General features: G+C 37.1%; 2 protein-coding genes across 2 annotated transcripts in view; both read left to right on the forward strand.

The window, feature by feature from the left end:
• Positions 1-2581: 2581 nt before the first annotated feature.
• On the forward strand, positions 2582-6301 carry LOC103342310 (putative LRR receptor-like serine/threonine-protein kinase At3g47570). The gene is made up of 2 exons (XM_089053028.1): positions 2582-5333; positions 5435-6301. Exons 1-2 carry the CDS (start codon positions 2666-2668, stop codon positions 5890-5892), a joined length of 3126 nt encoding a protein of 1041 aa, XP_088909154.1. The 5' UTR covers positions 2582-2665; the 3' UTR covers positions 5893-6301.
• Positions 6302-9980: 3679 nt separating this feature from the next.
• Positions 9981-14694, forward strand: part of LOC148921092 (uncharacterized) — a 93862-nt gene continuing 89148 nt past the window's right edge. The window contains 1 exon segment of the mRNA XM_089053843.1: positions 9981-12453. Within this exon segment, the coding sequence (XP_088909969.1) occupies positions 10125-12453 (2329 nt within the window). The 5' untranslated portion in view covers positions 9981-10124.

A 14694-nucleotide genomic window follows, 5' to 3' on the forward strand; every position in this document is an offset into this window, starting at 1 on the left:
ACAAACGAGTCTAGGGGGCCATGTATTCAACAAGATCATCAAAGTCAATAACCCAAAAGTCTAAAAGTACATCCGTTTTGCGTACAAGACATGATCACTAATAATTAAACAGAAGTCCATAATTATTGTTTAATATGACCAAATAACCGAACCGAACTCCTAATCAGATGTGGAAAAATTGAACAAACCAGAAAGGGTCCTTAATATAAGCTTAAACTTCTTTTCTTCACTATCAGTGCCAGCTTTAACATGTCACCCTCTGCACCAGCGAAAACCATGGACACTACACAGATAATGGAGAAAAACTTTTCTGGCACAGGGATACCAAAGTCAGCATCCGCGTCAGTATCTCCTGACAGTTGTCAAACACTTCCACTTCTATTTTTTCTTTTTCCACGCCTGCTCCATCGTCCTTGTTCATCTCTGCAACTCAAAGTCCTCTTCTTCTATCTCGTCTCTCCCTCTATTTCTCTCTCTTCTAACCGAGTCTTCCTTTCATCACTACTGCTCTTCCCTGCAACTAAAATCCCCTTTCTTCTCTCTAACTCAAAAAAAAAAAAAAAAAAATTTCACGTCTGCTCCATCTGTGTTCCCTTTGCAACTTAAAACCCTTATTCTTCTCTCTCATATCTCACCTCCTATCTCTATTTTCTCACCAACTCTCCTTTTCTTTCTATCTCCCAACTCTCTTCATCAGTTATCACTCCCTCTCTGTTTTCCAATATGAAGCTTACCATATATAATAGAAGAGATTCAAAGAATAATTTAACCAATTATAAGAAACCCATTGCAATTCTAAGAATGAAGAAAAGGAGAATTTTTAACCCTCAGTGAGATGTGAGGTGTGGCTCCTACAAAGAAAACACTATTACACATGAAAATAAAAATAAAAATAAAAATACTTGAGGTGTGGCTCCAGTATTGACACGCGAAAAGAGAAAGAGAGAGCATCAGTGAGATGAGAGAGAAAGAAAAGGGATTTGAGTTCCAGGGAAAGAGAGGGAGAGATGAAAGCGAGACTCGGTTAGAAGTGAGAGAGAGTTGATGAGAAGAGAGAGAAAGAGATGAGAGAGAAGAAGAGAGCTTTGAGTTGCAGAGGGAAACAAGGACGGACGATGGAGCAGGCGTGAGAAAAAAAAAATAGAAGCATCGAAAGAGTTTGACAACTGTCAGGAGTCAATTGGCTTGGGATACTGACGTGAATGCTGACTTTGGTATCCCCGTGCAGGAAAGTTTTTCTCCGGATAATGGGTAGACCATTTATTACAAAAACCAAAAGACAAAAGAAAAAAAAGTGCGAGGATGGAAATTTTTATACAAATTTATAAATAAACTCAATCTTATATATGTATTTATAAAAAAACTCAAACACTATTTAAACATAGAAACACACCCAAAATTAACCCCAAAGTCAACAATTGTATATTTTTTGGGTGTGTTTATAAATAGGTTTTGAGTGTGTGTAATAATGGGTTTTGGGTGTGTTTATAAAGTGTTTTGAGTGTTGGGTTTTTTTATAATTTCAGCTCTCATTTTGGGTGTTTTAGTGAAACTTCCAAATTTTTATAGTTTTTATATTTTTCACGTATGTGTATGATCCTAAAATATTTCTCCTAATTTTTCCTTCAATTATCAATAATTTTATGCACTCCCAAATAAATTGAACTGTCGATGTAAAACTTTATATTCTTCACATATGTGTATGATCCTAAAATGTTTCACCCAATTTTTCCTTCAATAATCAATAATCTTATGCACATCGATTTTATGTTCTTCAACAATATTGAGCTGTATGGGGATTTGATATGATATTATTTGGTTCTTTTGTATTTACCGTACCATACTTTAGAATTAGACATGCCTTTTCTATGTACAGAAATTATAAAACTGTTAGCAGAATGGTTGCTATGGGAGCGATTTCTGTCCTACTAGAATATTCGCCCAAGATTCTTTCGTCTTCTCCACTTCTCTTTCTCCCTGCAAAACAAATTGGAGCAAAATGACCACACCTGGGGGGTGTTGGCCAATCTGATGTCTAAGTTAGGTTTGGTGTTTCAAGAAAAACCAAGTGGCCGGAGTCGTGTGTGGTGGCCAGAGCCTTGTGTGAGAAAGAGAAAAAATTTGGCGACTAGGGTTTGTGAGGGATAACTTATGCAAAGTTTAAATAGGAATTTAGACGTACATTCATCCTTGTGCGTAGCCAAGTATTCAATCCTTGTGCGTAGCCAAGTATTTATAGGGGGCCTCGGCGAGGTTGGTGTAGTTGGTGAGGTTGGTGTATTTAGGTATTAGGGATTTAACCAAATCCCTAATTAAGGCGATGATCAAATACATCCAATTTGAATTATGTAACCTCCCAATTAATTCAAGTAACTCCCAATTAGATTAGGTAATTCCCAATTAGGTTAGGTAACCCCCAATTGGGTCAAATAATTCCCAAATTGATTGGCCTAATTATTTGACCTAGGGTGAGATATTTTGCTTCCACAATCTCAACCAAAAATCTATTCTCCATTAATGAAATTAAAAATATACACCTGCTTCCCAACGAACTATCTCATCTCCATAATGAAACCAGAACAATAGAAACAGAGTTCTCATGTAAGACTGCATTCAACAAAATCACAATAAAAAAAATTACATACAAACCTGTATTTACAGAAAGATGAGGCAGATCTTTTTTAAATTCCTTCACGGGTATGGGTTCTTTCTCTTACGCATGAGCTTGAGCACGTTTGGATATGAATCTGATCACTTGGCTCTACTAGACTTGAAGCAAAGAATAACTGAAGATCCTCTGCATCTCATGAGCACATGGAATGGTTCCATCAATTTCTGCAGCTGGGTTGGCGTTACATGCAACCATTCCAACAAAAGAGTCGTGACTTTGAACCTGGAAGCTCAAAAGTTGGTAGGCTCCCTACCACCTTCTATAGGAAATCTTACTTATCTCACTGGAATTAACTTAATAGACAACAACTTTCGTGGTGAAATTCCTCAAGAAATGGGACGTCTGCTACGCCTGCAATATCTCAACCTGAGTTCCAATTCCTTTGGTGGGAAAATTCCAAGTAACATATCTCACTGTACACAGCTGAAAGTGCTTGATCTTGGTGTCAATAAACTTATTGGGTCCATTCCGGATCAACTCAGTTCATTGTTGAATTTAACTCACCTATGGGTTGATGAAAACAATCTCACTGGAACAATCCCAGATTGGATAGGAAACTTTTCTTCTTTGTATGCTATTTCTCTTGCGAGCAACAATTTTCAAGGAAGCATACCGAATGAGCTCGGGCGCTTAACAAGCTTGGGAAGATTTGTAATTCCAGCGAATAAACTTTCTGGTATGGTTCCTTCTTCAATCTATAATATATCCTCCATATACTATATCACTGTTACTGACAACCAGCTGCATGGAGAGCTGCCAAAAGATGTGGGGATCACTCTTCCTAATCTGGAGATATTTGCTGGTGGTGTCAACAAATTCACAGGTAGTATTCCTGTATCCTTGTCAAATGCTTCTAGACTTCGAAAGCTTGATTTTGCTGAAAATGGTCTCACTGGGAAACTCCCAGCTGAAAATTTTGGAAGCTTGCAAAGCTTATCTAGACTGAACTTTGATGACAATAGACTGGGAAGTGGAAAAACTGGTGATCTGAGTTCTCTCAGTTTCCTTGCTAATTGTACTAATCTTGAGGTGTTGAGTTTTAGCCGCAATCGTTTTGGAGGAGAATTGCCAGAGTCCATATCCAACCTCTCAACAAAACTTAGAATTTTTACAATGGGGGGTAATTTGATACAGGGAAGCATCCCTATCGGCATTGCAAATCTTGTAAACTTGACCAATCTAGGAATGGAACAAAACTATTTTGGTGGCAGTCTCCCTCATGTAATTGGCAAGCTCCAGAAGTTACAAGGACTGTATTTGAATCTTAACAACTTTTCGGGGCCAATCCCATCCTCTCTAGGTAACTTGACTTCAGTAACAAGGCTCTTCATGGAGGGTAATAGGTTTGAGGGAAGCATACCTCCAAGCCTGGGAAACTGCCAAAGCTTATTGATGTTTAACCTTTCTAGTAACCGACTAAGTGGCAACATACCGAAAGAGGTTGTTGGGCTTTCATCCCTTTCAATTTCTTTGTCCATGTCAAACAATTCTTTGACTGGTTCACTACCATCGGAAGTGGGTGAGTTGGTAAATCTCTCGGAGCTAGATGTATCAGGAAACAAGTTATCAGGTGAAATCCCCATAACCCTTGGCAGCTGCACTAGTTTGGTGAGCCTACATTTGGAAGGTAATGAATTTGAAGGAAACATTCCTGAAACTCTGACAAAATTAAGAGGCGTGGAAGAAATAGATATTTCACGGAATCACTTATCTGGGAAAATCCCTGAATTTCTAGGTAAGTTTAGAGCTCTTAAGCAACTCAATCTTTCTTATAATGATTTTGAGAGTGCATTGCCTAAAGAAGGAATATTTTTAAATGCAAGTGGTGTCTCAGTTCATGGAAATAATAGACTGTGTGGTGGCATCCCAGAATTACTTCTACCTGTATGCTCTAACAAAAAGCCTCATTTATCTCAAAGATTACTTTCCCCAAAAGTAGTAATTCCTGTAACTTGTGCACTTGCATTCATTGCCCTATCATGCTTTATTGCTGCTTGTAGAATGGTGAAAAGGTCAAGAGGTCCACTTTTAACTTCACATTCTTATGGGGATTGGAAATTAGCCGTCTCATACTCAGAACTCGCTCAATCAACCAACGGGTTCTCTCTTGACAATCTCATTGGTTCAGGAAGTTTCGGTTCTGTGTACAGAGGAGTACTCTCTAGTAATGGCATGGTAGTTGCTGTTAAGGTATTAAACCTTAACCAAGAAGGAGCTTCCAAGAGTTTCATTGATGAATGCAAAGCTTTAAGAAGTATAAGGCACCGCAATCTTCTCAAGATCATAACCGCATGCTCAAGCATTGACAACCAAGGTAATGAGTTCAAAAGTCTAGTTTCCGAGTTCATGGAAAATGGAAGTCTAGACCAGTGGCTGCATCCAAGAGATGATGAACAATCTCAAAGTAAGAGATTAAGCCTGATCCAAAGACTAAATGTTGCCATAGATGTTGCTTCTGCATTAGATTATCTACACCACAATTGTGAAACATGCATTGTTCATTGTGACTTAAAGCCAAGCAACGTTCTTCTTGATGAAGATATGGTAGCCCATGTTGGTGACTTTGGTCTAGCAAGGTTCCTTTTGGAAGCATCAAATAATCCCACGAAATCTCAAACCATGTCAGTTGGGCTAAAGGGTTCCGTAGGCTACATTCCTCCAGGTATATGAAGTTTTATAATCCTCATTTTTTTTTTCTATTCCTATTAACTTATTATTAAAGAAAATTGAATGTGACATCCTAATGTATGTGTCAATTGACAGAGTATGGAATGGGAGGCCAAGTTTCCATACTTGGGGATGTTTATAGCTATGGGATACTGTTGCTAGAAATGTTCACAGGAAAAAGACCAACGGATGACATGTTCAAAGATGGTCTAAGCATTCACCAATTCACAGCCATGGCTTTCCCTGACCATGTCATGGACATAGTTGAGCCTTCATTGCTCTCTGAAACAGATGACGAGAATGATGAAGATGACAACAAATATGGAAATCGCATAGAAGAAAGACAAGTAGCAGGATATAAAGATCCTGGCCCAGTCAAAGCAAAAAGATTGGAGGAATGCTTGGATTCATTGATGCAAATAGGGCTCTCATGCTCTGCAACATCACCAAGAGACCGGATGTCTATGGATGTCGTTGTCAACAAAATGAATGCAATTAGAGACTCATATCTCAATTTAAGAAGAAGAAGAAGAAGATCGAAAAGTACAAGATAGGCTAAGTTCGTTAACTAATCCCAATACCCTCATCTACATGCAAGAAATCTTTTGATAAACGATATTATATGTATTAATCTGTGTGAGATCATGTGAGGTTGAATTCAGCATTTTATATGGAAAAATTAAGGGAAGAAGGTTTTATTTCTTCTATTCAAATATATTAAGACAAGGCTTGAACTCAATCGTGTTAAGATATTGTTTTATTTTTAATTAGTGATCTAGTTGTCTTGAACAATTTCTTATGAGTAGAAGGCCCAAAAACAACACACACAAAAGAAAAGAAAAAGAAAAGAGGAAACCCGCCTGGTTCGGAAATATTCCAAGGTTGCTTTGTGACATGAAGAAGTGATGTAGCCTATGAATTTTTTATTTATTTTTAATACAAGTGATAGTCTAAACTACAAAGGGAAGGAGGGTTTCTAACAAACACATTATTAAGGTGACATGACTCCATGAGGTTTGATATGAGACCACCAGTCTACAAATTAATGTCATTTTATACTAGGTTAGACCCCGATAGCTGTAGCCTATGAATTCTTATTATTAGAAGTGAGCATCAATTTCTTAATAGTAGTTGAAGAGACCCAAAATCTTTTAACTACTCAAGAAAATCTTTCATCTTTGAATGTAAAATTCTCTCAAAATATAAGTCAAGTCTATTCATATATTTTTCCTTTTGGTCAAAGTTTATATATGGCCATCCAAGTAAAATCACAATTAGATGACTTATCCCTCATAACCCCTCATAAGAGCATCCACAGTGGGGGGGGTGTAGATTCGGGAGTGTAAAGCCACTTTTACATCCCCTTTACACCTCCGGGGGGTGTAAATTCGTTTTTTGCTCCAATGGGAAAAGATGTAAATCTAAGATGTATAATTGTTTTGTTTGTCTTAATTCGTTTTTGTATTAAATTTGTATTTTGTGTTTACTTTATAAAATTAATTTTTTTTGTATTAGGTTAATTTTATTTTTTCAAACAAATGGACCTAAAAATATTTAAATTCGGAGAAGATATGATTTCATTCAAAAAAAAATCGTTGGATTGTAAAGTACCTAATAGGTTAAAGAATAGAAATAAATAAAAAACCTAAAAATTAAAATCCAATATAAATGCTGTTTTGGAAGCCTAAACGACCTCAAAAGCCAAAAATTCACCCTATGTGTAGTGAGTATGATTCGTGACGTCGTTCCCTTTTTGGGAAGGTATCATGGACCCCAATCGGAGCTCGAATGCTAAATCTGTAAATTCATATTACATCATTTTTCAATTTTTCATTCCAATAATTATGCCAATTTTTTTCAGAAATTACAGTAGCTGCAGGTCCCAGACGTTTATGCTGACTTTTCTTCTCTTTTCTCGGATGGGTCCCTCCTGCAAGGGATATAAATTTGGATGTAAATATACATGTTATTTTATACCTCAAAGGTGGTGATGTAAATTTACATCCTTTTACACCTCCCCATTGAAGACGATTCCGGTGACTCAGGGTGTATATTTAACATACACCCCCATATACATCCCCTATTGTGGATGCTCTAACCATTCTAGAAGCTAGCTAGATAGATTTATCTAGGGGTGGTTGCGGTTCGGTAACCGCGAATTTTTACTCAAACCGCAAACCGACCGACTATTTGCGGTTTGGTGATTTTTGAAACCGCAAACCGAAATGCGGTCGGTTACCGTGAATTATCGGTTTAAAACCTCAAGTTCTCAAGCATTCACAAAAATATAAATTCACAACCTAAATAAATAAATACACAACCTAAATAAATAAATACACAACCTCAATTTCTCAAGCATATATAAATTCACAATCTCCTCAACTTCTCAAGTATTCACAACCTAAGAAAATTAAAGTTACAATTCCAAGCATTCCAATTAAAGTTAAACTTCTCAAGCATTCCAATTCGAAATCCTTTAAAATTACAAACCAAAAGGAAAATGCAAAGTAAAATGAATTAAAGTTACAACAAAAAAGAAAAATCCAATTCAAAGTTAATTAAAGTTACAAACTAAAAGGAAAATGCAATGCACCAATGTTACAAACTCAAGTGTAGGTGGTGAGTGGATTTGAAGAACCTTGTTGTGTTGTTTGAGCACCAATGTTATCTACAAATAAAACAACATAGTTTAGTACATTTTATTATAAGAAGAAGCATAAATAACATTAGCATAAATAAACTAATTACTTACAAGTTGTCATATGTTTCATTTCCTTGTAGAATTCAACATCATCATCCATGCGGCTATACTTTGAGGTTTATGCGGTAACCGCAAGTTTTAAAAATCAAATATCAGAACCGAACCGCAAATGCGGTTCGATTCTTAATAACGCAAATGCAGTTCGGTTTACCGCGATTGCGGTTTCATTGTGGTAAATTATCGGTTGATTTTTGCAGTTTTTCAATTTTTCGGTTTAAAATGCCACCCCTAGATTTATCACACAAGCGAGTCTATGGGGCCATATATTCAACAAGATCATCAAAGTCAATAACCCAAAAGTCTAAAAGTACATCGGTTTTGCGTACAAGACATGATCACTAATAATTAAACAGAAGTCCATAATTATTGTTTAATACGACCAAATAACCGAACCGAACTCCTAATCAGATGTGGAAAAATTGAACAAACCAGAAAGGGTCCTTAATATAAGCTTAAACTTCTTTTCTTCACTATCAGTGCCAGCTTTAACATGTCACCCTCTGCACCAGCGAAAACCATGGACACCACACAGATAATATACTATAAATTTTAGGTTTATAGTGGGTAGACCATTTATTACAAAAACCAAAAGACAAAAGAAAAAAAAGTGGGAGCATGGAAATTTTTATAGTTTTTATATTCTTCACGTATGTGTATGATCCTAAAAATTTTTCTCCTAATTTTTCCTTCAATTATCAATAATTTTATGCACTCCCAAATAAATCAAACTGTCGATGTGGAATTTCATATTCTTCACATATGTGTATGATCCTAAACTGTCGATGGGGAGTTTCATATTCTTCACATATGTGTATGATCCTAAAATATTTCCCCCAATTTTTTCTTCAATTATCAATAATCTTATGCACACTCAAATAAATGGGAGTGTCGGTGTAGGGCTTTATATTGTTGTTGAGCCGCATGAAGATTTTATATGATATTATTTGGTCCTTTTGTATTTACCATACCATGCTTTAGACATGCCTTTTCTATGTACATAAATTATAAAACTGCTAGCAGAATGGTTGCCTCCTATGAGCTGGAAATATCCCTAAGAAACTTGTGATGCAAACTATGAGCAAAATGGTTGTCTCCCCTGGAGCTATAAATAATAATATAATACAATCATTTTAACTCTATATGCATGTAATATTTAGAACATGTCACCATCTCAACTATCCAGAAGTCTTTAGATGACTCATACTGTAACAAGTCTTAACTTTAGAACATGTGTCACCATCTCAACTGTAAAAATCTATTCTAATGAAATTATTAATATAGACCTGCTTTCCCAGCTAAAAATCTATTCTATTCTAATGAAATGATCTCCTGGCTCTGCTAGACTTGAAGAAAAGAATAACTGAAGATCCTCTGCATATCATGAGCACATGGAATGGTTCCATCAATTTCTGCAGCTGGGTTGGCGTTACATGTGACGCAGCACAAGCAACAAAGGTTTCAAACGAAAACCTTAAGTAACAAGAAATCTGGATTCCACCAGGAATTAAGAGGAATTCTCTTAGGATAATTTTATTAAAATCTGAGATGATAAAAAACGTTCACCAAATCTGTCTAAATACACATCTCTCAACCCTTGAGCTGCTAGGGGAAGTTATTACATTAAAACTGAAAAACAGAATGTATTCCGAAAATTAACTACGAAACTTTGAATGCAGTTTTAGAAGGCCAAACAATCTCAGGATGCCAAAATCCATCATACATCATAGCTAAGCTGTGAGTTTGACTCGTGGCGTCGTTCCCTTTCCGAAATGGTATTTTGCGTCCTAATTGAAGCTCGGACGACAAATCTGCAAATTCCCGTTACGTCTTTTTTCTAGCTCAACCGCGATAAAATCTCCCATTTGTTCTACATCAACATGCAACCATTCAAACAAAAGAGTCGTGACTTTGAACCTGGAAGCTCAAAAATTGGTTGGCTCCATACCACCTTCTATAGGAAATCTGACTTATCTCACCGGAATCAACTTGATACACAACTTCTTTCATGGTGAAATTCCTCAAGAAATGGGACGTCTGCTCCGCCTGCGATATCTCAACCTGAGTTTCAATTCCTTTGGTGGGAAAATTCCAAGTAACATATCTCACTGTACACAGCTGAGAGTGCTTAATGTTGGTTCCAATAAGCTTATTGGGTCCATTCCGGATCAACTCAAATCATTGTTGAATTTAACTCATCTATGCGTTAGTGGTAACAATCTCACTGGAACAATCCCAGATTGGATAGGGAACTTTTCTTCTCTGTATGCTATTATTATTTTTCAAAACAATTTTCAAGAAAGCATACCGAATGAGCTCGGGCGCTGCACAAGCTTGGGAAGACTTGTAATTCCAGGGAATAAACTTTCTGGTATGGTTCCTTCTTCAATCTATAATATATCCTCCATACACTATATCATTGTTACTAAGAACCAGCTGCACGGAGAACTGCCAAAAGATGTGGGGATCACTCTTCCTAATCTGGAGACATTTGCTGGTGGTGTCAACAAATTCACAGGTAATATTCCTGTATCCTTGTCAAATGCTTCTACACTTCGACAGCTTGATTTTGCTGAAAATGGTCTCACTGGGAAACTCCAAGCTGAACATTTCGGAACCTTGCAAAGCTTATCTAGACTGAACTTTGATGACAATAGACTGGGAAGTGGAAAAACTGGTGACCTGAGTTCTCTCAGTTTCCTTGCTAATTGTACTAATCTTGAGGTGTTGAGTTTTAGCCGCAATCGTTTTGGAGGAGAATTGCCAGAGTCCATATCCAACCTCTCAACAAAACTTAGAATTTTTACAATGGGGGGTAATTTCATACATGGAAGCATCCCTATCGGCATTGCAAATCTTGTAAACTTGATCAATCTAGGAATGGAACAAAACTATTTTGGTGGCAGTCTCCCTGATGCAATTGGCAAGCTCCAGAAGTTACAGGGACTGTATTTGAATCTTAACAAGTTTTCAGGGCCAATCCCATCCTCCCTAGGTAACTTTACTTCAGTAACAAGGCTCTTCATGGAGGGTAATAGGTTTGAGGGAAGCATACCTCCAAGCCTGGGAAACTGTCGAAGCTTATTGATGTTTAACCTTTCTAGTAACCGACTAAGGGGAACCATACCTAAAGAGGTTGTAGGGCTTTCATCCCTTTCAATTTGTTTGTCCATGTCAAACAATTTTTTGACTGGTTCACTACCATCAGAAGTGGGTGAGTTGGTAAATCTCTCGGAGCTAGATGTATCAGCAAACAACTTATCAGGTGAAATCCCCGTAACCGTTGGCAGCTGCACTAGTTTGGTGAGCCTACATTTGGAAGGTAATGCGTTTGAAGGAAGAATTCCTGAAACTCTGGCAAAATTAAGAGGCTTGGAAGAAATCGATGTTTCACACAATCACTTATCTGGGAAAATTCCTGAATTTCTAGGTAAGTTTAGAGCTCTTAAGCAGCTCAATCTTTCTTATAATGATTTTGAGAGTGCATTGCCTGAAGAAGGAATATTTTCAAATGCAAGTGGTGTCTCAGTTCATGGAAATAATAAGCTCTGTGGAGGCATCCCAGAATTACTTCTACCTGCATGCTCCAGCAAAAAGCCTCATTCATCTCAAGGACTACTTTCCCCAAAAGTAGTAATCCTTATAACTTGTGCACTTGCATTCATTGCCCTATCATGCTTTATTGCTGCTTGTAGAATGGTGAAAAGGTCAAGAGGTCCACTTTTAACTTCACATTCTTATGGGGATTGGAAATTAGCCGTCTCATACTTAGAACTCGCTCAATCAACCAACGGGTTCTCTCTTGACAATCTCATTGGTTCAGGAAGTTTCGGTTCTGTGTACAGAGGAGTACTCTCTAGTAATGGCATGGTAGTTGCTGTTAAGGTATTAAACCTTAACCAAGAAGGAGCTTCCAAGAGCTTCATTGATGAATGCAAAGCTTTAAGAAGTATAAGGCATCGTATTCTTCTCAAAATCATAACTGCATGCTCAAGCATTGACAACCAAGGTAATGAGTTTAAAAGTCTAGTTTCCGAGTTCATGGAAAATGGAAGTCTAGACCCGTGGCTGCATCCAAGAGATGATGAACAATCTCAAGGTAAGAGATTGAGCCTGATCCAAAGACTAAATGTTGCCATAGATGTTGCTTCTGCATTAGATTATCTACACCACGATTGTGAAACATGCATTGTTCATTGTGATTTAAAGCCAAGCAACGTTCTTCTTGATGAAGATATGGTAGCCCATGTTGGTGACTTTGGTCTAGCAAGGTTCCTTTTGGAAGCATCAAATAATCCCACCAAAACTCAAACCATGTCAGTTGGGCTAAAGGGTTCCATAGGCTACATTCCTCCAGGTATGAGTTTTTATACTTCCTCATTTTTTCTATTCCTATTAACTAATTACTAAAGAAAATTAAATCTCTATTTATATATATATTTTTTAAAATTATATACATCTCTATATTTTTTTGTTATTGGAGAAGAACTATTAGCAAAATGTTATATAAGATATAAACTCTGAAGGTCAATTTACTGTGACATCCTAATTTATGTGTTGAATGACAGAGTATGGCATGGGAGGCCAAGTTTCCGTACTTGGAGATGTTTATAGCTATGGGATACTGTTGCTAGAAATGTTCACAGGAAAAGGACCAACTGATGACATGTTCAAAGATGGTCTAAGCATTCACCAATTCACAGCCATGGCTTGTCCTTACCATGTCATGGACGTAGTTGAGCCTTCATTGCTCCTTGAAACGGATGACGAGAATGATGAAGATGACAAATATGGAAATCGCATAGAAGAAAGACCAGTAGCAGGATATAAAGATCCTGGCCGGCCCAGTCAAAGCAAAAAGATTGGAGTACTGCTTGGATTCATTGATGCAAATAGGGCTCTCATGCTCTGCAACATCACCAAGCAAGAAACCGGATGTCTATGGATATCGTTGTCAACAAAATGAATGCAATTAGAGACTCATATCTCAATTTAAGAAGAAGAAGAAGAAGAAGAAGAAGAAGATTGAAAAGTGCAAGATAGGCTAAGTTTGTTAACTAATCTCAATACCCTTATCTATATGCAAGAAATCTTTTGATAAAGGATATTATATGTATCAATCTGATCATGTGAGGTTGAATTCAGCATTTTATATGGATAAAAATATGGGAAGAAGGTCTTATTCCTTTCAACTTTCAAGCCTTTAACACTACCCTGTATCTGAACTTGGTTTTTGATTTGCTCATTATTTGAAAGAGATAATGCTGATGACACATACGGCAATGACATACAACAAAACGGAACGACGCTTATGAATGTGGTTGTCAACAAAATGGATGCAATTAGCACATGCCCTGCTTTTGCCGAAAACCTGGATATGCTGAGACACTGCAGCAATGAATTATTGAATAGAGAAGGCAGCACTGATCTGGCCATGAGCAAGGAAAATTAAGTGTTCTTTTCTCAGTCAAAACTACTGCAAGTTTAGTTTCAATTCAGGGACTAATATACTAAAGCGCAATACAACTAGACACTGTTCTTAAGCATAGTATAATGACGAAAATGCCCCTTCTTTTACTGTGGCCTTCCGTTTTGTTTTATCCTCAGCACATTAAATTGTCGAAAATGCCCTCCACTAAACCCTTTCTTCTCTTCCCTTTTTGCCCCTACCATTCGCATCTCTTCCGTTGCGAATGTTTCGTTCGCTGAGAGAAGGCTTCCATTTCCAGTCCATTTCGAACCAGCTGGTTGGGCTGGTTGGGGCCAGCTATGGAAGATCCGTGTTCACTGTTCTACAGGCATGAGGGGCCGTCGATTTTCGTTTGAGGAGGCGCCCTGTGAATCCAGCCGCCCTTTCGTTTGAGTGGCTGATTTTCTGTTTGCCTGTGATTATAGAATTGTGTGTAGAGTAAAAATATACTAGCTCTTGTTTATTCCGACGTGAAAAAATGCCAATATATTTGTGTGTAGAGTAAAAATATACCATCTTTTCTCTTCTTACTGCTGCTTAATTGCTGTTTCGCTTTAGCATATTTTTTAATTTTTATGAACATAGTATCATCCAACTGGAGTAATTAATATAGGAACCCTCTGCATGTGCATTTTTTATATATATTAATTAAGGGTCGAGATTATGAATGACACTTGTCATTAGTTTTCAAAATTCTTCCCTTTTTACTTCCGGCAAAAAGTTCAGATTGAAACTATGATCCCTCATTTAAAAAGATGACCAACTATTTTCCACGCCAAAGTTTCTCTAAACTTGGCTTTCTGAAAGAGAAGATTTGAATGACTGACGAAACAGAGAATATGATTGTATGTCAAATATTACATTGTTGTTTTTCAAAATTGTTGGCCAGAGATGTAGCCAGAATGAACAACTATAATTCTACGAGCCATTTACTTAATCTAAAATGGCAAGATAGAGTCCTAAAACCCAGCAGAGAAATGAGCTTAGTCAAGTATCTGCATCTATTTCGCATCTATATAGACAAGTTGCGAGGTTTAAGGCTACATTTATGTTTCCTTCCTTTACAGTAAACGTGTTCTTAGCCTTAATTTTGTATGTTTTGTTATTTTAAATTGCACCTCTTGGCAC

Source organism: Prunus mume, linkage group LG1 (assembly GCF_029339155.1).
Source record: "Prunus mume cultivar Tortuosa linkage group LG1, ASM2933915v1, whole genome shotgun sequence".
NCBI classification, from domain to species: domain Eukaryota; kingdom Viridiplantae; phylum Streptophyta; class Magnoliopsida; order Rosales; family Rosaceae; genus Prunus; species Prunus mume.